This window comes from Papilio polytes, unplaced genomic scaffold (genome assembly GCF_000836215.1).
Source record: "Papilio polytes unplaced genomic scaffold, Ppol_1.0 DF821400.1, whole genome shotgun sequence".
Taxonomy (NCBI): Eukaryota; Metazoa; Arthropoda; class Insecta; order Lepidoptera; family Papilionidae; genus Papilio; species Papilio polytes.
The window spans coordinates 454873-481780 of NW_013527804.1; the positions used below are offsets into that span (position 1 = coordinate 454873).

At 34.4% G+C, this 26908-nt stretch overlaps 1 protein-coding gene and 1 long non-coding RNA gene across 4 annotated transcripts; one reads left to right on the plus strand and one right to left on the minus strand.

The window, feature by feature from the left end:
* Positions 1-800: 800 nt before the first annotated feature.
* LOC106108972 lies at positions 801-8475 on the minus strand. Of its 2 annotated transcripts, none has more exons than XM_013290345.1 (6): positions 8292-8475; positions 4579-4726; positions 3836-4103; positions 2719-2805; positions 2185-2256; positions 801-1581 (listed from the first exon to the last, which is right to left on the minus strand). In XM_013290345.1, the coding sequence occupies exons 2-6, from the start codon at positions 4710-4712 to the stop codon at positions 835-837; spliced, it is 1308 nt and encodes a 435-aa protein (XP_013145799.1). In that variant the 5' UTR covers positions 4713-4726; positions 8292-8475; the 3' UTR covers positions 801-834. The 2 variants fall into 2 exon arrangements, with proteins under 2 accessions (XP_013145799.1, XP_013145800.1); XM_013290346.1 differs by lacking the exon at positions 8292-8475 and adding an exon at positions 6854-7248.
* A 77-nt stretch (positions 8476-8552) lies between these two features.
* Positions 8553-17861, plus strand: LOC106108973. 2 transcript variants are annotated; one of them, XR_001225978.1, is made up of 3 exons: positions 8553-8705; positions 10463-10759; positions 17762-17861. It is a non-coding gene; the product is annotated as an uncharacterized LOC106108973 (long non-coding RNA). The 2 variants fall into 2 exon arrangements; XR_001225977.1 differs by lacking the exon at positions 10463-10759.
* The last annotated feature ends 9047 nt before the right edge of the window (positions 17862-26908 follow it).

The following is a 26908-nucleotide window of genomic DNA, read 5'->3' on the forward strand; positions in this document are numbered from 1 at the left end:
TGTCAAAGTCTTATAATTTAAGACGTTGCGTATTCAAAGATCGTTTCAGTATTTAGACGTTAAGTCTTGAATGCCGCTCTCAAATAATGGCCTGAATTAACGGTTACTAAAACAACATTTAAATATGGAACTGCGTTTAGAATATAAGGCTTCGCCTCAAGTCTAAATTCCATACACAAACTTCGATGTCAGCAATCACAACATATTTTTTAACAATTTTTTTTAATAAACATTCCTACAATTACGATACGATAGGCTATATATTGAAGCTATTAAACGAGGGTCAGTAAATAAAAAAACACGCTCTGCGAGAAAGGGATAACAAATCCTAGACATAACAGCATCAAGGTTGCCATGGTTATTTAAATTTTCAGCCAGCAAGGGCTATCACTTGAGTACTTCAATTTCGACGTTTAACGGAAGGTAGAGAATGAAATAAGGTTTTTATAATGTAGTGCAGATCTTTTAATTATTTTAACAGTTTGTTAAACTAATCTTTACTATACTATTATAATAAAGCGTAAACACACACTTCTTTGTTGCCTAAGATATCAGCAGTTACAGGATATTTTTGGATATTCTTTTTTAAATAAAAAGCCCTACACTTACGTCACGCTTTAGGCTATATATTTTCACGCCATTAACTTAAAATATTTTGGATAAAAACCCTAATGTGAGAAAGAGACCATAAGTTGCTGCTAACATCAAGAAAGAAGCATTGCTAAGGTTTGTCATGTCATGTCATTGTAACATTTGCTATTGATAATTTGACAATTGTAAACAAGAAAATAAAAATTTTCACAATTTCATGCGGGTGAAGCCGCACGGCAAGAGCTAGTTGAAAGATAAATATTTATTTATTCTATTAATAAAACTATCGGATAAAATAGGTTTTGACGATATTCTATCTCTAAGATTAGCTATCGTTGACACTAAATAGTTTCTAGGAGTCGAAGTAATAAAATTTGACGGATTACTTTTAAAACTGTTACCTATTAATACAACGTTTTCTGTACTTTCTTTAGGATAATAATTAAATGTAGGCTGGACATTAGGCAAAGCTTTCGATAAAACATCTTCAAGGTCAAGATTCGGTTTCACTGTCGTCAAATATGGATTGAAATCTTTCAATGAATTTTCTTCAAATAGTACTGCAAATTTACTTTGATGTGGTTCATATTTTTTATTATCAAATTCTGCTGAATAATCGTTATAATATTCTTTTGAAATATCAGTATAATCTGGTTTAGGAGCTTTGTAGTCTTTTAGAGTGTTGTAGTCCAATTTATTTGTTGTTTTGGTTATTTCTTTAGTAATTGGTGCGTTATAATCGTTGTAATCTTTCCTATTATTAGCATTTTGATTATCATATTCAACGCTGTTTACGTCATCTATGTCATATCTGACGTCAGCTTTGTAACCGTTTTCATCAGCTGTGTAAGAAACTATTTGTATTCGACCATCAGGTAGTTTCACACGATACTCGCCATTGGTAGCAGAACCACTTCTTTGTTGGGAATGAGAGAAATCGTCACCCGTTTTTTGATCTTTCACTGTGTAGGAAAACGCATAGCTTTTGTCCTGAAATTAGAATTAACTTTTCATTTGAGCATTGTTCTAAACATCAGCGAGTATACCAAGATCATCAAAACATCCGCAATAACAGAGGAACCACAGCCTTTGAGAAGGTGGCTCGCTTTTTAAAGGACCCTAAGTCGTAGTTTTTTTAATATGACCAAGAACAGATCATTCTGAAAAATCGAGGTAGGATATTACTCGACAACTGCACAGTTGGAGTTTTACAGCCTTACAAATAAACGCGGTGTAAAGTTAAACCTAGGAATAAAACTGAATTGATACTAATATTTGCTTATACTCAGTTTATTTCTAAATTTAACTTTATACCGCGTTTATTTGTAAGGCTCAGTGTTTAACCAATAATAGTATACGATTAAAAAATAGCGAAGTCTGTGATATGAATTTTGGCAATTTTAGATTTATTTAATACTAGCTTTCGCTTGCGACTCCGTCCACGTGGAATTAAAAAAACAATCAGCCTATGTGTTCTATACTATGTTCTATATCCATACTAAATTTCATCCAGATCCAGTCAGCCGTTTAGGCTACAAACTCTAACAAACATCCATCCATCTAAACTTTCGCATTTATAATATTAGTACTAACCTTTTCGTTATCTGAATTCTTTCCTTCATCAGATATATCACTGTAGTCGTTTTGGTTTACTTGTATTTTAGACTGAAAACATATTTATAATAGTAAATACGTACGTTATTGTATTTGTATTAAATGAAAATAAGCAGTTTCCTTTTTCTTCATAATATAAGCAAACGAGCAAGCGGCCACCTGAATCAGCCATAATAGCGAAGCGACCGCTGCCCATAGACATCCACAATTGCAGCGCTGCCTACCCTTCATTGACGGAGGAGACGAACATAAAGGTGATATTTTCCCTTCCGATGCGTCTCCTCCACCGTTAAATCCACTTTTCCTTACCATCCTTTCCTCTTAAGAAACGGATGGAAAGGGAAAGGGACTAAAATTATGCCTCCGGCACCACACTCATCAGACTGTACGGAATTGCTTCCACTTGTCTTGTGTGGTCGTGGTATTACTGGGGGCAAGCCGACCCTACAGTGCGAAGATGTTAAAGCGGGCTCTACCATTGTCAATGTGCGAAAATTCATATTAATAATTTACCTGATAATTGTAGACAGGGTAGGACGGTTGGGTTGTCTGAATATTTTGAGCTAAAGCCTTGTATATTGGTGGTAAAACAGTTCTTGTCTGTAAAAATAAAATTACATTTTTTTAGTATGAATACCACAAGTTTATATAATTCCGGAACAATATGAATGTTCTTGATCTGGGTTGGATTGTTTACTATCGGCCCAGTTATCGCCGACATTATGTAAGTCGTAGGCCAATGGTTTTTTTAACATAATTAAACTAGCGCTTGACAACAACTCCACCTAAGCTAAGTGAAGACGCGGCCGTTATTACAACTGTCCAGTTGAACTTGCGTAATGTAATCTCAGTGAAATTTCTATGCCTATAACACTTAAATACGTACAAAATATCTAACCGCTAAAATAATACAATTTCATTTTAAACCAGAAAACAAATAAATTTAAATTTTCTACATAATAACCAAGATATCTTTCAGTAAACCTTTGAATTCTGAACAATATTATATTTTAAAATAAACAACTCAAAAATAACTCGTTTTCCTCATTTATTCACCCCTTTCAGAAGTAAGCCGCTGTTAATTGGCGTTTAAGTATTTTGCATAAATTCATTTCGTAATTATCACATTCAAAATATATGTAACAATCAAATTTAAATAAGAAACGACTAGATAAACAAAATTGCCCTAAAAGATACGAAATATGTAAATCTATTAAACAATTATAAAATTTCCGTATACTGAAACTAAACTGTCTGACAACTGTTTAGTCTCGCTGTGATTCATATAAGCTTGTATGGAGGTGCGCGAACTCGATTTTTAGTTGTGCAACTAAACAGTTGACTGCGAAACAATCGACAATCGCACAACAGTGCGATAGTTTAGTCAAAGATGTGTGCCAAGACGCCTTTAGATATTTAACTAGCTTTCGCCTGCAACTCCGTTGGCGTGGAATTAAAAAAAACAAAAGCGAGCAGCCTATGTGTTCTTCCAGACTATCGACTACAACTATACCAAATTACATCCAAATCTGCTCAGCCGTCAATGCTATAAACTCTAACAATCATCCATCCATCCATCTAAATTATAATATCAGTATGATTGGCGTATCAGTATTCGGCTTAAGTTTACCTCAAATTCATTGTAGCCACCAAAGTTGTTTCCAATAGATTTCCTTTCGATATCTGTATAAGGTGCTTGGTCATAAACATAATCGTCCACATCACCAATTCTAGGTGCTAAAGTGTCTGGTGACAAAGTTGCTAAAGTGACAGGTTTGTATTGTGTCAGTCTCGCGAAGTAAGGCTCGAAGCTATTTATGGAGGCTTCAGATTTTGATGTAGGCGCAGGCTTCGTTGTTGGGTCTGGCGGTGACGGTGGGAAGAGAACGGGACCTTTCCTGGAAAAGGTGCATGTTAATTTACACAAAGTTGGTAAAATTATTTAACTGTACTATACTACTGCAAATAAGCGTAAACACACACTACTTCGTGACGTAAGATGTCTGCAATCACAGCATATTTATAATAATGCTTTCTGAGCCCTATACGACACGCTTTAAGCTATATATTTTCACGCTAATAAACTTGGTTCATGTGGGAAAGGGACCATAGTCTACAAGGTGCCAACATTAAGTAAGCAAGATTATTATTGTAAAGGTACTTTTGACATTTGCAATTTTAACATTTTTATAATTTCATGCGGATGAAGGTGCACGGGAGCAGCAGGTTTTTAAATATCGCAAGTGTTTGAAATCAGCTACTGTAATGTTTTACCCATATTTTTTGCAATGAATTGGTTAAACGCGACGCGTTGCCTATGGACAAACGTCACTACAAGAGCTTAAAGAAAAGTTGTAGCATTTCACCACATACCTGGTTGGTACTGGACCTAAAAGTTTATTAAGTCTGTCCAAATACTGTCTAGATTCTTCTGCGAGGTATGACGCATTGGAAGGTTCTTGTGCTCTCACCGCTTCTAATAATACGAGAAATACGAAGGCCTTCATTGTAAATGGGGTCCCTGAAACATATTAAAAAAGAAAGTCAAAGGGTATTTTCAGTTCTAGTGTTTGAAATTTATGGGAAGGGTAGTTATTAGACATAACATAGAATAGCTTCCACTTCGCATCTGTTATGTCTTATGTAGCTGTTGCTCGGTACTTCGTCCATGTGTAATTAAAAAAAAAACAATAAAAACATGTCCTATGTTACTCACTGATAATGTAGCTTTTTAATGGTGAAAGAATTTTTGAAATCGAATCAGTAGTTTTTGAGTTATTTCAATACATACATAAATACAAAACTTTCTTCTTTATAATATTAGTATAGATTGCAGAGGTCAACCGAGCCTTTTACAGTTAAATATTTTGGGTTGCTGATGTTTTCGTTTTTTTTATCACTAGCTTACGTCCGCGTGGAATTAAAAAAAAATTAAGTAGCATATGTTTTCTTCCAAACCATACTCTACATCTGTGCCAAATTTCATCGATATCCGTTCAGCCGTTTAGGCTACAAACTCCAACAAAGATCCATTCATCCATCTAAACGTTCGCATTTATTATATTAGTAAGATAAGATTACGAAGTGCTTCATTAGTATGTTGAACTAAGTTTCAATAGAGTAAAACTCAAGTTAAGTTCGGAAACGCATTTCATAATGTTATCGAAATATTAGTGAATGGTTAAAAGCAAGCAAACCCGCAGTTAGAAATGTATTCATGCACATAAGCATATTTAAAACAGATAGATTGACTGTTGTTTAGATATTAACGTTTAAGGGCCTGTCACACCAAATTGTAAATTGTCTGATAACAATGCAAAGTGTAAAATATGCGATGGAAATATCGGATTTTGTTCTCTATTTGACAGTGACGTCATTTTTAAGCTATCTGAGCTTCTATCAGCCAGTGGGACAGGCCCTAAGTATTGAAAAAAGAGTTTTGTCACATATAAATGTTTTCATTTTGCTTTATTTCTAGAATTATTATTACTTTCCTGTTGAATCAACACGATTTGTTTTTACATTATTTTGTTATTTTAAATGAAAAATTAAAGCACCTCGAGCGATATGTACGTCTTTATTAGGGTGACAACACATTTGAATGTTTGATATTATTTTGTAGTAATATTTAAGTGGAATTTCTATATTATGGAATTTAACAACTAAGTTATAGCAATATTAGCTGTTGCCCGCGACTTTGAGAAAATATACGAACTACATAAATAACAAAAAGCTACGTATCCCTCGGGAACCGGACATTTCTAGGGAATGAACCTTATCCCATGTGTACTCCAGACTTTGTTTATCTGTGTCAAGTAAATTAATAAATCCCACGGGAACCGTAACTATTTCCGGGACAAAAAGTAGCCTACGTGCTCTTCCAGATGCTCTAAACCTATGCCGAATTTAATGGAGATCCGTTCAGCAGTTTAGGCTACAAACTCTAACAAACATCCATCTAAACTTTCGCATTTATAATATTAGTATCAGTATGATATGATTGACAAATACCAATGCAGTATTTATCTATTTGTAGTTAAGATTAGAGTACATTTTCATTGAAGTTAAAGATGTATATAATATCTTGAAGAAAATATCTACGAAAAATGAATGTTGGTAAGGTCTATATAAGGCCTAGTCACAATGGAGTCTACCTTTAGAGTAGACAATATATATTGGGCATAAGATCTGAAGGAACAAGAAATTATACTTCCAAAATAAGTGTGTACTCATCTTTATTTGAGATATAAGTTTATGTTCCCCTTGAGACATTCAACATGATTCAATTTCAATGTAATATTTTACTTCTCTCGAGCTGTTTGTTTCGTACGGTACGTCTGTGTTCTAACGAATGGATTAATAAAAAAATAATATTCACTCGAGTGAGAAGCCTGTCATGTTGGTATCATGTATCCAAGATGTAATTTATTTTTTACGAAAGGAAGTAAATGTTTTTATAAAATCTAGCTTTGATATACAGGATGTTAACAAAGACCACAATTCTCTTGACGGGCAAAAAAAGTAAAGGGTTACAAAGTTGAAAAGTACTTTTTGAAATATGGTGGCAACTGAGCAAGCGGCCACTTGAGTTAGCAGAAATAGTGAAATTACCCATGCTCATAGACATCTGCAAAACCAGATTATTTACCTTAAATTGGCGGAGGAGGGTTCTAACATGATAACGTTTTAGAAACCTCACTCCAAACGCTGCATGCATAGAAATAAAAAAAAATATCAATAAAAACAATGACCGTAAAATTAAACGGTTTTTAAAAAAAAGCACAAACAACACACGCAATATTTGCTATCTTGATTGCATCATTGTCTTCTGTGTGAACGCGCCTGTCACAGATAGCGGCGGCCATATTGTCCGTTGTCATGGCAACGTCATTGTTTTGCCGCGCTCGCGTGTGAATACGGCGGGATTTGCATTTTATAGAATAGGGACGCACCAATTTTAACATCGATAATTTAAAAAAAATTGCAATAGCTTAGTAATAAGAAATCTATTTAAAAAACACAGTGATTACCAAGGTAAATTGAACTGCTGATAATTTAATTATTACTAACACTATTATCGTAGTTTCTTTTTATGGATTTGACCTTAGCACGGTAAATATAAAAAGTTATTTCGGAATGATTTTTCTAAACAATTTAGTCTCAACTTTTAACCAACCGACAAAATAGATTTGTTTTTAACCAGTATTAATAATGTATTAAAATTATCTATTTATTGAACAAGTCAAATGGCTAATTACAAAAATTAAAAGTTATCGATATTCGGTTATTGAACGTCACATCACTATATGGGGCGTAACGTATAGAAAATATGGTGTGGAATTTTGATTTGTCGGTGTACTCGTTCATTGTGAGATTTATGAACGTAATTTGTGTTAGATAGCGACCGCTTTTGATGTTGTCTTGTTTATTTTGTTTAACTGTTGTTTTACTGTTAAACAATTATTAATGGACATGTTTGGGGTTAGTTAAATTTTGACTGGCATGACTGTACATCTATACTATTATAATAAAGCGTACACACACTCCTTTGTGGCGTAGGATGTCAGCAATCATAGTAATTTTTGTATAATTCTTTCTTTAATAAAAAGCCCTACACTTACGATACGCTTTAGGATATATATTTTCACGCTATTAAACTTTTGGGTTAAATAACTTGGAAAAACCTTCACATGGAAAAGGGAGCATAAACTACAAGCTGCCAACATTAAAGAAGCAAGATTATTCTGGTAACGGTAATTTTGACATTTGCAATTGAAAATTTGATAAATGTAAACAATAAAATAAAGTTTTTATAATTGCGGATGGAGCCGCACGGGAATAGCTAGTTAGATTTATATTTTTGAATGCTTGAGAATTAAAATCATCACTTCCCAAACACTGATAGGTTGGAAAAGACTATCTCGTTTATTAGTTAGTTACCTCTATCATTATACTTTCAAAATGGCGAAAATCAAATGAGCACAGAAAACAACGTCTTGTAGCCTGGTCATATAAGTTAATATTTCGCAACATGCTTGCGCAAAAAAACTTATTATAAATTAATTAATTAATATTACTATACTTACTTTAATCAATTTTATAAACACACAATAAATTAAAAATTATCCCACATAACCTTGCATAATATATCACTTATAAAATTAAAAAATAAATCATAAGTTTCAGAACGATGCGTCCGGAACTGCCCGTGTCAGCCGAGATTTTTTAAAAAGTTTCGATTTAAAAATGGCGCGCAACTTCACAACGCTATGGCTAGTTTTTTAATGGCGGCAACCGTCCACCGCGGACTTATTTATTGCGTTTCTTCTTTAAAAGTTGCCCATTATAAGTTTTGTAACTATCGAGTAACTAGTTCGGAATTTTTAAGACATTTTTCCGCTGGTCATTTTCGTGACACAGTTGCTATTTTGCGAATACTTTACAATGAAGATCTATTATTCTGCTGTCTAGAGTTACGAAAGTTTCAATTATTATATAAGGTAAATAATTTTATAAACCACATCTTTAGTAGACAATAAAGACTAGTAAATAAGATTATTTGGACCTATAACATATTTAATTATCACGATTGCGAGGAGCCTATACCTTGTATTAAACATTTAATATGTTAGCTTTTGTATAATTTACAAGAACCCCATTGTTTCATTCATCGTCATCATCACCAGCTCACTATACGTCTCCACTAAGGGGCTCGGAGCCAAGGGCGGATCCAGCTTTGGCGCCAGGGGAGGGGGTCACATAGTCATGGTCAAGTCAAGAGCTTGACAAAATATATTTATATATTTTATCAAGCTCTTGTCTCAAGGTCATGACTCCTATGACCCCCCCCCGCCCTGGACCCGTTACTCGGAGACTTCCCTAAGTTAGGAGTGACTAGGCTATCATGGTGAACCATGCTACACTGCGGTTTACATTACATGTCCTAAATATTAATAAAATGTTGTATATAGACTGATTTTTACATTACAATTGTTAAGACTAAGTAATAAAAGGTTAACTACTCATTAATGTTTCATAAATTGACTAACTTTTGCCCGCGACTACGTCTACGCAATATTAAGATGAGTCAGGTATTCAGTCAAAGTCCGGTCGCAATCAACCCAGCCGTTTCGGAGATTACCCGGAATAAACGCGGCTTGCGCACACACAGACAGACAAACAATTTTAAATGCGATATTCGTTATCAACAACGCAAATACATCATCTTCCCGAAATTTGGATTTTTTTTATATTACAAACAGACACACTAATATTATATGTATATTTTCTATTCAAATTTAAACATTCTAGCAAAAAGTGACGACACGAAGTATTTAAAGTGATTACAGATTGTTAAGTAGTGATTTGATTTATGTAGGTTAAGGTAATAATTATTGTTCTCAATATTAGACCATTTTTTATAGAAAAACCTTTAGCAATTCACAGATTAGATTTCAAGCATTTAATTATACCTCTCTGATTATATATAATTATATATCTATATATTATATTCTTATATATTTTTCTGAACATTTTTTTTAATGTTTTATTATTTTATGATGTATGGAAGAGCAGCACATACTGTGCTGACCCTCCATTAGGGATAAGGGCAAGTTGATGATGATGTTTTATTTCTTTTCTTTTTATTGTGTTTCATTTTTATTCATACTGATATTATTGCGAAAGTTAAGATGGATGGATGAACTACCTATCGGATAAAAAAAGGATTTTCAAAATCGGTCCACCGGGGGCGAAGCGATACGGAAAAATATACGGACGTGTGTACCTCCTTCTTTTGGGAAGTCGGTTACAAAGGTTCAATCTCTATACGTCCTATAGTTGGCGACGAAAGCAGTATATTCATTTAATAACAGCTGTCAAGTTTAATTACAAAACCTATAAGTAATGGTTACAGCGATGTTAATTCTCGTGAGAACGTCATTTTTATTTTTAATTGTTTAAGTTTGTACAATGGAGAAGTTAACAGGAGATGATTGACGCTTATTTGCCTGAGTAACCAATTTGATAGATAAATAATGTTGGTAAACCAGTGATTCTTTCCTATTGCATGAAGAGTAATGTTTGTACAATCGGGGAAACTGGCGGTGTTCCACATTAAAATCTATAATACGTTTGAATATTTTGAGGAAACGCGGATCAAAATGTATTTGTACGAAAAAAATGTGATACACGGTTGGATTGTTTGAATCATTATCTCTTCGTTTATACTGACTACTATCTAATTAGTTATTTAAAGGAAGATGAGGATTCTCGTTGCAAAGGACAAGGCAATTTCTTCCAAAACGAAACACCGCGGACTTCCGCGACTGTACATCTGTTGCTGTAGCGCACTGTAGAAAAGTAAATCATAAGATGTTACAAAAGCCAATCATAAAGAAACAAGTGAAGTTTTTAGAAATAGAACACTTTTTTGAATTTCGGTCTATATTCAATTCGGAGTAAAACACAAGTTACATTCGGAAACGCATGTCATTAAGGTATCGCAAAAACACGAACGAATTGTTAAATATATATGAAAAACTGACCATGAAAGGTAAATCTAATGTTTATATTCATGGACCAAAATCGATTTTGTATTCCTTGAAATGTTATACATCTGTACTTATATAATAAAGCGTAAATACACACTACATCGTGGCGTAGGATGTCAACAATCACGGCACATTCTTGGATAATTCTTTCTTTAATAAAAAACCTTACACTTACGACATGCTTTAGGCTATACATTTTCACGCTATTAAACTTAGGAAGTAAATAAATTGAAAAAACCTTCATGTGGGAATGGGACCATAAACTACAAACTACAAGTTGATTTTGACAAATGTAAACAATAAAATAAAGTTTTTATATCATGCGGATGAAGCCGCACAGGAACAGCTAGTTTTTTTTACAGTTAATCACTTGTTTAGCAATATGAGTATAACTTTAACTAAAATTAAGTTAGATATCTCAGATAACTGCTTATCTAACGATCCGGGACGACAGGGTCACGACACCGTCGCGGGTACATCACGATCTCTTTGTCGACATTCATTAAGTCGACGTTCGATTTTGAGTGCTTTGATCTAAGAAAGGATTTTAGGGACCAGTAGAGTTTTAATAAATAATTAAATGGTTTTAGATAAATAAATAAAATTCAGTGATTGTTCAACGACTGTTTTTCAATCATTTTTCAATTCATTTTTGTTGATCAATCAGGGAATATACAAGCTTACAATTATAATGTAAACCCGCGAAAAACTTTACCTCCATATTAGGTAGTCTAGACAAGAAAACTTTCCTTTTTGGTACACTTTAAAACTCAAAAACTTTTTAATCAAAACAAATGAAATGAAGTGTAAATTATCAATGTAAAATAAATCATACTAATATTATAAATGCGAAAGTTTAGATGGATGGATAGATGGATGGATGTTTGTTAGAGTTTGTAGCCTAAACGGTTGAACGGATTTCGATGAAATTTGGTATAGATGCAGAGGGTAGGCTGGAAGAACACGTAGGCTCCTCACTTTTCTTTTTTTTTCCACGCGGACGGAGTTGTGAGCGAAAGCTAGTGAGATAATAAATCTTATTGTAATAAATCTAACTACATGTCTATTATTTTGGAAACCTACTTTTTGAAGTCTGTTAAAAATGACATACGGAACCCTTTTTATAAATGTTGAACACACTTTACTCTCGCCTTTGTATTTTAAGGGCATTAAATCGAGCCTTTGTTATCGACAAGACTATAACAATCTTTTCTGTTGAAATACAACCGCTTCCGGTTTGAACCGGAAATTATAAACGTCAACATTTCGTTTTAAAATTTTCATAATGTTTCATCAGATGTTATTTAAAGTTTTATTCATCTATACTACGAGTATTATAGTAAACACATACTTCTTTTCTTATAATTCTTTTTTTATAAAAAGTCCTACACTTACATCACGCTTTAGGCTATATATTTCACGCCATTAAACTTAGGGGATAAATATTTTGGATAAAAACCCTAATGTGAGAAAGAGACCATAAGTGGCTGCCAACATCAAGGAAGCAAAGTTGCCATGGTTTGTCATAACGTCATGTCATTTTGACATTTGCAATTGATAATTTGACACATGTAAACAAAATAAAATTTTCATAATTTTATGCGGATGAAGTCGCACGGGAGCAGCTAGTATTAAATATAGGAAGAGCGCACATCTTTGACTAAACTACGCACAACTGTTGTACGATTCTCAATTGTTATGTAGCAAATTCAACTGTTTAGTTGCACAACTAAAAATCGAGGGCGCACCTCCATATAAGCTTATAAGAACCAAAGCGAGACTAAACTTGTACGATAGCTTCATGTTTTCGCAAATTATGTTATCTTATCTCACTTGTTAATGTTTTTTTTTTTAATATTGAATATTAATGGTTAGTAAAATGTATTAAACAACTACACTATTTTGGTGAAATCCGGCAGCACTTCCCTCATTAATAAATTACAATATCAAAACATAACCCTTTATAATATTACTAATATAAATGCGAAAGTTTAGATGGATGGATGTTTGTAGACTAAACCGAACCTGGTAGAGGATAGTCTGGAGACAGTGGTAAAGCCCGCTTTAACATCTTCGCACGGATATGTCGGCTCGCCCTATGTAATACCGACCAAAAAACAGGCGTGAAGTGGAAGCGATTCCGCGTTTCGTTTGATGATTGCGATCCTGGAGGCCTTATTTTGGTCCTTCTCCCTTTCCACCCTTTTCTTAAGAAGAAAGGATGGGAAAGAAAAAGATGGGAAAGGGGGAATGTGCTCTTTATGTGCGTCTTCTCCTCCGTCAATGTAGGGTAGGCAACGCATCTGCAATTGCGGATGTTTATGGGCAGCGGTCACTTTCCATTTCGGTGGATTCAGGGCGCATGCTCGTTTGCCACCTTATATTATTAAAAAAATCTAACTAGTGTATGATAGAATAATCCATCTTCGACTGTATCCATTCAAGAACACATCAATGTATCCATCAGGTAAATCCATGACAATCCTTCAATTTGGCTACGGTGTTAAAACCGTAGTACATACGTCCATCAATACACCGGTCTGTTGGTCCGTCGCAGCATTAGCAGAGGTATTGCTATATGCTATAGGCTGAGTTTATCAAATGGCCACGGCCATTGTTTTCGATATTGGCAAGTTTCCACGAGACACTGTTACATAGAGCTGTAAATGTTTAGAATGGGCAAATAAAATAAACTATTTCTGCAGTATGTTTTTATTAATTCGAAGATACCTTTTAACAAACATCTATCCATTTTTTTTATAATTTAAGGTGCAAACGAGCAAGCGGTCACTTGAATCCACCAAAATAAAAAGCGACTGCTGTCCATAAACCTCCGCAATTGCAGTTGCGTTGCCTAACCTTAATTGACGGAGGAGGGGACGCACATAAAAAGGACATTTCCCCTTTCTATGCGTCTCCTCCACCGTCCACTTTTCCTTTCCATCCTCTGCTCTTAAGAAAAGGGTGGAAAAAGAAAGGGACTAAAATTAGGCCTCCGGCACCACACTCCTCAGACGTAACGCGGAATTGCTTCCACTTCATGTCTGCCTTCTGTGTGGTCGTGGTATTACACCGGGCGAGCCGGCCCTGCAGTGCGAAGATGCAGGTGCGAAAGCAGGCTCTACCACTGCTAAACTTTCGCATTTACAATAGTAATAAGATTTCATTATTAAACGGGACTAGTAATATTATTAAGCACTTAGAAATATCATCATAATATAAAAAACTTTGAATATGTATCTTGCTGCGTAAAGTTTTCACTTACTAAAAAATTAAATAAGTGTAGAATAAATTTTTATGTTCCCAGCAAACTAAACGATCAATTAGAATATGATTAGGATACGTTTTGTAATATAAAACTGGTAAATAATACATTTACAACCGAATAATAAAACTAACCTTCAACATTTTCGGTTCGTAAACGCTTGCAATCTGACAGATGTCGAATAATTAAGATGTTACATAATGAAATTTTAAATTACTATTAATTTAATAGGAAGTAATTTTTGGAAAATTGTTTTTGTCTGCCCGCTCTATAACATTCGTAGTGCGTTTCATGTACGTCAAATCGACATGTATATATCTCTATTACCAAGTTGGCGCGAACCCAAACTGTGCCTTGTGAGGTTTATAAAAGTTGCACTACCTCACTCACTATCTCATGTGATACTGTTTGCATACAAAAAATCTGTCACGTGTAAACCAAATCGCTTAATGTCATTTTTTTTATAACATGAGGTTGCAAACTCGCAAGCGGCCTGAATCCACCGAAATGAAAAGCGACCGCTGCCCATAAACATCCGCAATTGCAGATATGTTACCTACCCTTCATTGACGGAGAGGAGACGCACATAAAGAGGAAATTTCCCTTTCCTATGCGTCTCCTACGTGTCCAAATCCACTGTTTCTTTTCATCCTTTCCTCTTAGAAAAGGGTGGAAAGGGAAAGGGACTAAAATTAGGCACTACACTCATCAGACGAAACTTGGAAATGCTTCCACTTTACGCTTGTTTTTTGTGTGGTCGTGGTATTACACCGGGCGAGCCGGCCCACTCGTGCAAAGATGTTAAAGCGGGCTCTACCACTGTTGAAATATTTGTATAAGTTTATTTAAAAACTAGCTGTTGCCCGCGACATCGCTTGCGTGAAATAGCCTATGCTACTCATAGATAAATTACCTTTCTAATGGTTAAAAAATTTTTGAAATCAGCCTAGTAGTTTTTGAGTAATTCCAATACATACAAAAAGACAGGCCATAGTCTACCACGCTGGCCCAGTGCGGGTTGTTCGACTTCACACATATCTTTGAATTTCTTCGCCGATATGTGCAGGCATCACTATGTTTTCCTTCGCCGTAAGAACGTCGGGTAAATTATGTACATATGAAAATTCGAAAAATCGAAAATCACATTGGTACAGCGGGATTCGAACCCAAGACCTGTAGATTACAGGTCAAGTGCTTAAACCACTGAGCCACCGACGTTCCTAGATATGTATAGCCTATGTATTATTGAAAGTGTTGTCATACTTTTTAAATTGGTTTAATAGTTATTGAGTACTTTGTAAGTAACGTTTAGAAGCACACCTTTAACTGTTAAGTTAGCACTTGCACTTATTGTGCGATTGTCGATTATTTCGTAGCTTTCAACTGTTTAGTTGCACAATTAAAAATCGAGTAATGTTACCTCCATATAAGGTCATAGGAATCAAAGCAAGACTAAACAATTGTGCGATAGTTTAGTTTTGCGTGTGTGCTCTTCGTTTAATTTTAAACTGATCAAATAATATATTACTCTTTAGTTACTGAGCCTATATTTATTGGTGAATAATCTTGTTTACCCGATTATCAATAGATAATTGGATTTTCATATGTACAAACAGATTGTAATTAGTAGCGACAATTAAATATTATCTAGTACTAGCTTTCGCCCGCGACTCCATCCGTGTGGAATTAAAAAAAACAAAATTGAGTGAGTTCTTCCAGGCTATTCTCTACGTCTGTACCAAGTTTCATCGAGATCTGTTCAGTCGTTTAGGCTACAAACTCTAACAAACATCCATCCATCTAAACTTTCGCATTTATAATATTAGTAAGAAGTGTGTATGTATTTGTCTATATTCAAATTTCGTCTGATTGTAATAGAATTGTTTGAGTGATCAAAGTTATAAAACGATTATTTATAATACTAGCATTGGTCTTCGACATCGTCCATGCGTAATTAAAAAGAAAATCGCAAATACCAACTGTACAAACATTCATCCGTCTATCTAAAAGCGTTTTAATTCTAATAAGATTTACGTAGTACGGATTTTTAAAGAGTCAGTGTTACAATAATTTAACAGTAGATGGCGTTGTTCTAAAATAACTTGACTCAATTAAGTTTATAAACATTCTGACTCTGTATAGTTTTTTCACTTAAATTAACAATAATATAGTTACAAAAGATTAAAAAAATTAAAAGTGTATACAAATTTTGTGACCATGTAACCATTGTCTTATAACAAATAATTTGTTATATAAATATGTTTTCATAAACGAGCTATTTTAAAAAAGCACACGTTCCCACATAAAAGCTTTCAGTTTAAAAAAACTCGAAAGCTTCGATCCATCGTGTTCGCATGCTTTGTACATAAACCTGCATAAAAATATCCTCAGGCGTCTCTCGTAAAAGATACTAAGCAGTTTTAGAGGTTATACGTGGCCTCGCATAATGATCACTCACAGATATCTTATGACTAGATGTGTTAAGTTTTTAAACCTTAAAATAGTGCCGAAGGCCTAATTTAAGTCCCTTTTTCTTTGCCATCCTTTTCTTGTAAGGAGAGGTTGGGGAGGGGAAGTGGGTTTGACGGTGGAGGAGATGCATAGGAAGGGGAAATATCCTCTTTATGTCCGTCTCCTTCTCCGTCGTATAAGGGTAGGCAACGCATCTGCAATTGCGGATGTCTATGGGCAGCGGTCGCTTCGCCATTTCGGCAGATTCTAGTGGCCGCTTGCTCGTTTGCCACCTTATGTTATAAAAAAAATACACGTGACTAAGACAGTCTTGGAGCCTTTTTTGAATTCCAAACACCTTATAAGTAAAAGCAGTGTTTCCCAGTTACTAAAATGATGTGAACGGATTGTACATATATATGTGAAAGTTGGTGTTTACTAAAATTAGTGCTTTTAAAGTAGTCTACGCAATAAAAAGTTTGAGAATCTCTGTATACAGAAGAATTTTGAAATAGAAAACCTCTATATTTTTGAACAACTTTCCGCAATTATGTTCGGTGCAATAGGTTTATTTTTTTCTATACCAACGTGTCAAAAGCCTTTTAAAATTCAATTTTGTTATGAATGGTTTTTCGTGTGAATTTTCTCAGTTACTAAATATTTGTAGTGGAATATTTCGAGAATTGTTTTTTATGTTTTTTTATATTATTCCTATTACATTCGGTTTTTGATTTCTTTTTACTTTGTACCGAAAAATAAATTGAAAATTTAACTATAATACTGGAAACATATACTTGGTTAAAATATAGATTTGGAGCTATGATATTTATAATTTCAAGTTATGAAACTTTATTCCCGACATTGTAAGAAAAACATACAAAATTATGTTTAATGAGCTATCGCCGCAAACTTCATAAGTGCAAATTTGAATCACCCTTTACGCAATTTTGACATCGCCAAATTAAAAAAAAAGTAGCCTATAATTTGCCCATCTATGTCAGCTACTCTTCAGTGAAAGACCAGGCGAAATCGGCCCAATCGTTTCAGAAATTACCCGGAACAAACGCAGCTTGTAGACAAACAGACAAAAATTTTTTAAATGCGATTTTCGTTACCAGTAACGCAAATACATCATCATATTACAAACAGACATTTCAATTTTATTATATGTATAGATAGATAAAAATAAAACAGAATGAAATGAAATTATGTCACATCCAGAAACTCTATCTCCGCGTGGCATACAGTATCGAATAAACAACAATTTAAATATTATCTTTGTTGACAGGGGTCTGGCGAGTATTAGCGACCTACGCCACTGGATCAGCCGAGGTGGATTGCTGTTAACCGTATTGAAACAAAATAAAAAAACGCTAAATTTAAAATAACTATTATCTTGTTACTTCAACGAAATGTACCTTTGTGTTGCAAGTACTAAGAAAGAGAATCCGACTCGAAGGACCAATGCTAATTGTGAACTGTATTTTTAGTTGACTGAATTAAAGGCCTTTGTGAGATCAATATAAAGACAGTAGTAAATTAACAAGAAGAGATAAATTTAAGAAGATATAATGCTGGCGCTAATGCGAAAATGATGGAGAAATTGAGAAGCGAAAGGTTAGAGCGGGACAAATTCGGCGAAATGTGGACATAAACAAGAAAGTGTTAAGATTATGTGGATGGCTACAAAGGTAGAGGAAGACCGAAGACAGTATGGATTGTTTGAAAGAGAATATAAAGATATGACGACAGATAGAGTAGGGAACAGCAAGCTGATAAGTTACAAGGTCAATGTAAATAATGTGCTATGCCATTCAGAACACAACTGGCAGTGTGAGGGCGGGCGGAGGAGGTCTGGAAAGGCCCCACCGCGTATCTCCTCGGCAGTGCAATAGTAGGGAACAGTGTATTGTAAGAGATTGTACAAACATCCTTTGTGCTATCAGCCTTGTTTCCGCTAAAGTATGAAAACATATCTTAGGATCCTTGGATTAATGCAGATAAAACAAAGGGCGCTATTCTTATCTTTGTAAAGAGGTTTAATTTATAACTTAAATATCTTAAATCCAAAACTAACTTAGCAATACGCAGGTGTAAATATTAATTATTTATTTGTACTGAAATTTCATACGTCTAAACTAATATTATAAAGAGGAAAGATTTGTATTTATATTGTAACGTATAAATTTAGCTATTGAAACGATTTTAGAATTCTTCTCAAAAGAGTTCAAGTACTTCATGATCTCTTCATCTCATATAAATGGGATTGTTTGGATGGATGGGTGATTGTTAGAGTTTGTAGCCTAAACTGCAGAACAGATCTCGATGAAAGGCATAGACGTAGAGGATAGTCTGGAAGAACACATAGGCTGACTTTGTTTCTTTTAATTCAACGTGGAAGAAGTCGCGGTCGAATGCCAATATTGAAATATGTTTTCATTATTCGGTCGTAATTAATAAAAAAAGGATAAAAATGTATTAACATTTTGTTAAACTAGAAACCTCTTTTAAAATAAACTTTTTAATTAAACTAACTTAAAGAGCGAACTTCCTTTGAAATTCGTTTCAGGATGTAGTTTATTTAACATACTTTAAAATATTCTTCTTTCATATTAAAAGTTAAGACAAGCATTCAAATCCATTAAAGGCATGAAATTTCAATTTAACGATTACTAAACAAAATATTACCTTAACTTAAAATTACTTTTTTTTATAATATAAGGTGGTAAACAAGCAAGCGGCCTGAATCCACCGAAATGGAAAGCGACCGCTGCCCATAAACATCCACAATTGCAGATGCGTTGCCTACCCTTATCTGACGTAAGAGGAGACGCACATAAAGAGGACATTTCCCCTTCCTATGCGTCTCCTCCACCGTCAAATCCACTTTTCCTTCCCATCTTTTCCTCTTAAGAAAAGCGTGGAAAGGAAAAGGGACTAAAACAAGGCCTCCAGCACCACACTCATCAGACGAAACGCGGAATTGTTTCCACTTCACGCCTGTTTTCTGTGTGGTCGTGGTATTACACCGGGCGAGCCGGCCCATTCGTGCGAAGAAGTTAAAGCGGCCTTTACCACTCCTTACTACTACTTAGCCAGTTAATAAGAAAATTATTCATTGTTCTTAATCATATCGCCTCAGAGTCATTATTTGCCTGCTAAGGGAGATCCTTAGCGTAGATTTATAAAAGGTAACATGTACCAATAAGTACACTTATTTTTTAATTACTTTCATGTCTCTTTTGTGTGTCATCAACATTAAGAGAGGGCGCGCTCCTTTTACTAAACTATTGTAAAACCGTTGTGCGATTGTCGATTGTTTCGCAGCCTTCAACTGTTTAGTTTCACAACTAAAAATCGAGTAGTGTTCTTTCCATATAAGCTCAAAGAAATCAAAATGAGACTAAACAGTTGTCCGATAGTTTAAATTTTGTCTGTAATTGTTCAGAAACAAAAGCTATATACAATTTGCAAATAGGTCGGTTCGTAGTTACGATGTACGTTACATGCATCGAATGGAATCTGAATTTCAGCAAGGCGTCAATCCGCAAGGCTTTCAGCCTGAATTTCGTCAATCGTAGAGCCTGTGCAGCACGAATCAAATGTTATCTCAGTTGAATCAGGTCAACGTATAAACAGAATTACATTTAAATTTAAAACCCTTTTTTTTACAAAATTATCTTCCACCCTCGATTCTTCCGCGTGGATTTAAAAAAGCAAAAATAAACAGCCTATATGTTAGTTTACACTATCCTCTATATCTATGCCAAATTTCATAGAGATTTCAAAAATTCCTTTACCAATAAAAAGCTACGTTATCGTTAACCAACATAGGCTGATTTTTTTATTATGTTTAATAGCTTTTGCCGGCGATACCGTCCGCGTGGATTAAAAAAGAACAAAAGTGGGTAGCCTATGTGTTCTTCCAAACTGTCCTCTACACCTGTATAAAATTTCATCGAAATCCATTCAATTGTTAAGGATACAAACTCCAACAAACATCCATCCATACACATATCTAAACTTTCGCATTTATAATACTAGTATGATTTCACGCAGACGAAGTCGAGGGCAGCAGCTAGTCTTGTACAGCTTAAAAAAATAGAAACGCATTTGCTAAACAAACTAATGTTTTAGATTATATTAACTTATTAAAATTAAGTTTGACTCTGATTTAGCTTTGTTATAAAAAGTATTTCTGAATGAAAAGGGAATTTGAGTATCAACAAGACGCTTCAGGAAGCATGTTTCAAGGATATGCATATATTACATGCATACCCGTACTGAACAACTTCATACAATGTTCCACACGCTTTACATGTGAAATTTATTCAAAGTAGTGAAACTTCAAACTGTGTTTATAACAATACTTATTGTAAGACATATGCATCTTAACATTTAACTATAAAGATTTCCTGTCTTTTAGATGTAAGTTATCGTGACTATGAGATTGTTAAAATGTTAATGCTAAATAAAGTGACTATAATCAAGTAATAATAACACTTTTACGGTTACTAAGTCATGAAATTGAAAAAATATAGATCATTAAAAATTAGTTGAACCTAAAAATTAAATACTCTCTGGAGTTAGAGCGGGCTCTACCACTAACAGGGGTGGAGCCCGCTTTAACATCTCCGGCCGGCCGGCTGGCTCACCCGGTATAATATCACGACCACACAGAAAACAGGCGTGAAGTGGAAGCAATTCCGCGTTTCGTCTGATGAGTGTGGTGCCGGAGACCTAATTTTGGTCCCCTTCCCTTTCCACACTTTTCTTAGAAGGGAAGGATGGGAAGGAAAGGTGGATTTGACGATGGAGGAGACACATAGGAAGGGGAAATGTCCTTTTATGGGCGTCTCCTCCTTCCATTTCGGTGGATTCAGGTGGCCGCTTGCTCGTTTGCCACTGTATATTATTTAAAAAAAAAGTTCTCAGAACCTCTTACGAAAGTTTCTTCAAGATGTATGTCAGATTATTTAGAAACATACGGAAAACAAAATTGCAGACAAAGATTTAATTGTACTCAGATTCCTTAATTAGTTCCTTAAGGATATCTAGTACATAACCACACCAAGATATGCCCTTATTTTTCAATAATTACTCGTATATAATGTAAATGTATGTAACATGTTGCTCGTGACATCGTCCGCGTGAAATATAGCCTATTTTACTCAGTGAAAACGTAGCTTTTTAACGGTGAAAGAATTTTTGAATTCAGCCTAGTAGTTTTTGAGTTATTTCAATATATACAAAAATACAAATCTTTCTTTTTTATGATATTAGTATAGAAGTATAGATTGCATTCAATTAATAGGTGTCAAGATAATACAAAACTATTCTGGTAGATTTCAAGATCTTGCATAACTGATGTAATTCTCGTAGCTTTGTTAGTTGCCGTTGCCGAGCGCCGACGCTGACATTCTTGCAGGATTCAACTCCCTGCAACTGAGAGGTGACGTGTGTTATGCACAATGTTGCAGCATGCGACTATAATTTTGAATACACACAAATGTGAGATATTTGTTTTGTACATTACTATGATATGCTAAGTGGAACTAATTCCGCGTTTTGTCACATAAGGCCTAATTTTTGGAAAATGAAATGTTGATATATTTCGTATTACATTATTTTCATTTTAATGATTAAATTATAGTTCATACATTATTTTAATGACATAAGTATACAGTTTCATTTTAATGATTCCGGGGTCTTTAATGGGTAATTGTAATCTTTGGGAATTGATCCGATTTTTTTAAACGTTTTAGGAAACGGCGTCAGATAATCTTTCAATTGCCATTTTTACAGTAGGTTTTATTTATCTAAAATCTACATTTGCATAAAACAGCAGCACATGTTTTAATATTTTAAAATGGTGAAATTTTCAATACAAATTTCTCTGTTAGTTAATGAAAGTCTTTTTCAACATAACATGTTTACAAAAATAAATCCGTGATCTTAAAGCGCTGTCCTAATTGTCGTCTATGCAAAGTAAAAGTAGACTTAACCCCTGAAGCGCTGCGGCTGCTTCCTGTGACGTTTATCCAATAGATTATCCTTCTTGCACTTTACTACACGTTTCGAATTTTAATTTTCTTCAGCTATATTTAATTTAAAATATAAGTAAGAGATTACTAGCTTCCGTCCGCGACTAAGGCAGCGGAATTAAAACAAAAAAACTAAAGTAAGTAGCCTTTTTTATACAATAAGATGGTGAATGAGCAAGAGGCCACAAAAATCCAACAAAAAGGCGAAGCGATCGATGCCCATAGACATCCGCAATTGCAGATACGTTGCCTTCCCTAAGTCGACAGAGAAGACGACGGACATAAAGAGGACTCACTTCCTACGCGTCTCCCACACCGTCAAATTCACTTTTCCATCCAATTCTTCCCTTATAAGAAAAGGGTGTATCGGGAAAGAGACTAAAATTAGGCCTCCGGCACCACACCCATCAGACGAAACGCGGAATTGCTTCCACTTCACGCCTGTCTTCTGTGTGGTCGTTGTATTACACCGGGCGAACCGTTCCATTCGTGCGAAGATGTTAAAGTGGGCTCTACCACTGTTAAATATATATTCTTCCAGATCCTCCACATCTATACCAAATTTCATCGAGATTAGTTTAGCCTTTTTGGCTTGAAACTCTAACAAACATCCATCCATTCATCCAACTATCCATCCATCTAAACTTTCGCATTTATAATATTAGTAAGATTATGTTATGTTGTAGTAATTGAAAATGTAGTAAACTTGTAAACATCAAAGTAAAACATAAGCCAATCAAGTGTAAAAACAAAACCGTGACGGGAAACAATTTACATCGCCGGAGATCGTCAAACTTAAATCAACTTAAACTTAGATTTAATCTTCAGTTGACGCCCACTTCGGGATTAAGTAAACTTTTAATAGGCTTACTGCGAAATGCCTTGGAAATTAACAATAACGCTTTTTTCTTATTAAGTTTAAGTAAAATTTAAGTTAAATTTAATTCGGATATTATCACTGTAGTGCTTAACAAATGCAATTAGGATTACCGAAGTATTTTAAGACAAAATTATTTAATGTTTAAAAATGTGAGGTCAAATTCTAGTTCTCTTCCCTGTTATAAGAAAATGTAGATAAAGTTTACTTGGCAGGGCAGGGGATGCATTGATAGAAGGCATTTCTCTTACTAGTAGAACATATATATTCTTACAACGATAAGTGAATGTGTCCTGACAGTAGAGGGACTCATATATTAAAGGTTTTTCCCCTTCCAATGAGTCACCTCCCCTGTCAATTTTAGAAAGTATCGCATTTATATCTGTAATAAGTCTTAAAAGATAGCAATAGCCACATTTGTGATATAAAAATAAAAACATTTGTTGTACTTTCCAAATTTATTATCAAACTTTAGATATAGGCTTATAGGAGTAAATGAATTAAAAAGCTACAGCGTCAGATACTTCTAAAGGTCAAAGTCAGCGGTTTATAAAATTAAAGGTCAAAGGAGCTCCGTAAATTGTCTGAACTTTGAGAGCTTTCTATTTTTAACAAGTTATCTAAGTTATGAAATTTTACGTGTAACTATCTTTTTTTCATACTTAATGTGTAAATACTAGTTATTTTACTAAATATTGTATTTATTCGTGACTTCGTCCAGTCGGAATTAAATATAAAAATATTCTGTTAATTTTAACCTATGTAATAAATGAGATATTTAAAGGTGAAAGAATATTTGAATACAGCCAAGTATTTTAATATTAACATACAAATCTTTCCTAGTTACTAGCTTTCGCACGTGAAGCCTGCCTGGAATTAAAAAAACAAGTATGAACCCTATGTGTTCTTCCACTATGTCAAATTTCATCGAGATCTATTCAGTTTTAGGCAGTAAACTCTAACACACATACATCTAGCCAAACTTTCGCATTTACGATATTATAAAGATTAAGTTATAACAGCTTAGTTTATAAAAGCTCCGTTTAATTTGCTAGTATGTGCCCTCTATAAGTTTGGTGTCGCCGCAGCGGGACGTTTATCCCGGATTAGCGGTCGTATTGTGACATTTAGTTGAAAAACAAACAACAAAAAAGTAGAAAAGATTTTAAAATTGTAGACAATGAGGTATATATAAAAATTATCATCGGTACTAATATTGAAAAGAGGAATGATTTGTATTTTTGGGATGTTATATGTGTAAAAATAACTCAAAAACTACTGGGCCGAATTCATATATTCTTTTACCATTAAAAAGCTACGTTATCAGTGAGTAACATAGGCTATATTTTCTAATTTCTTATACTTTTACGTAGACGAAGACGTGACTAACAGCTAGTATAAAATACTTCTGGAGAAGTAATAATATACTTTCTGACTCGGAATAAACATGTATAAAGTTAATCTTGAGGCTGGGAATACATTCTAATAGGTGGCACTTGAATGCTAACTGGCATACAAGTAACTAGCAAGATATTCAATTTGTGGAGCATGTAAATAAAGGCAAGGGTTGTGGGAAGTATAATTTGACACACGGACGGAGTTGCGGTCGAAAGCTAGTTGTCAAATAAAGTTAACTTCCTATAGATCGTTGTCGAAAGTTGACATAAGTTAGGTTAAGTAGAGGCACGTAAACATAGTCACAAAGAGAATAAGCCTCGTCCATCAGGCGTCGCAAATGTTTGCACATTGCTTTCAGATAGCCGCTTTGACGTAAGTACTTCGAGCTGAAATATTTTATTACATCCAAATTAAACTAAGCGATTTATAATACAAATACAAATATTTTATTGGTAACCGAATAACAAGTCATAATTTTAAAAAATAAAAAAAACTTTACAGATGTTAAAATGAATGAATAAAAATTGTGTACATAAAACAATCATGGAAGCAAAAATTCTTCGAAACTATAGAAGGCTTTTTGTATTAGCCATGACCTAAGTTTATTTTTAAATAACGCGAGGCTGGTAGCCGCTGTGACGTGGTCCGGCAGGCGGTTGTAGACGGCGGGCCCCATGACCATTTTTCTGTGATATAATATATTATATATCTACGCACGATTAATCTATAATTCTTTTAAAGACTGCTGTATGTAGAAAATAGATTATACATTCGTGTTTACTCGATTATAGTGCTTTATTATTGTTCCTAAATCATAATTACAGTAATTCTTGTATTTAAAGTCATTTCGTGTTAATTTAAGTAATAGATTTAGATACTAAGTGTACACTAAGGACTCCTATGACCGTGAATGGTAATTGATGCAATAATTTTTGTTTTAACAATGGTAGAGCCCGCTTTAACATCTTCGCACGAATGGGGTAATACCACGCCTACATAGAAAACGGGCGTAAAGTAGAAGTAATTCCGCGTTTCGTCTGATGAGTGAAGTGCCGGAGGCCTAATTTTAGTTCTTTTCCTTTCCACCCCTTTTTTAAGAGGAAAGGATGGGAAGGAAAAGTGGATTTGACGGTGGAGTAGACGCATAGGAAGGGGAAATGTCCTCTTTATGTGCGCTACCTCCTCCGTCCTGAAGGGTAGGCAACGCATCTACAATTGCGGATGTCTATGGGCAGAGTCGCGTTCCATTTCGGTGCATTCAGGTGGCCGCTTGCTCGTTTGCCACCTTATATGATAAAAAAAGGTAATTCGCTACAAATACTTTTAATATGTCGAAATGAATGCAATTGAACATTGTTTTTCTATAGTTAAGTTATTAAGTCATGATTTTTTTACAAAATCATGACTTAATAATTTAACTTAACTTAACTTAATTAGGTTAAGTTTGCAATAACTTTAAAGTACATAGTGATAGTAAACAGTTCAAAGTGTTTGTAATTCAATTCTCTGCGGTGTCTGTTGCAAGAGCTACGAAGTACCTACGAGCTACGGGCTACGGGCTACGAGCTACGAATGAGGCTTCACTCAGAGTGTATTGACGAACCGATCCTTTGATGTTCCGACAGATCAATCAAATTTTTTCAGAGGCTTTATTTTGTTGTACGATTTAAATGGAATTAAACTGTTTGTGAATCACATATCGATGTTTATTTAATTTTGAAATCATTGCTTTAAGATACGTAGTTTTTGAAACTATCTAATGATACAGAAATCAGAATTCAAAACATATATTAAATACTAACTTTCGCCCGCGACTCCGTCCGCGTGGAATTAAAAAAACAAAAGTGACTATGTGTTCCTTCAGACTATCCTCTATATCTATACCAAATTTAATCGCAATCCGTTCAGCTGTTTAGGCTACAAACTCTAACAAACATCCATCTTAACTTTCACATTTATAATCCAAAATTTAGCGCCATCTGTTGAAGCGTTTTGGAAATACGTAGTAAAATACATTCGTCTAAACTTTCGCCTTCATAATATTAGTTTAAAAGTTAACAAATCGTACTAATATTAAAAAATGCGAAATTTGGCATAGTTGTAGAACATAGTCTAG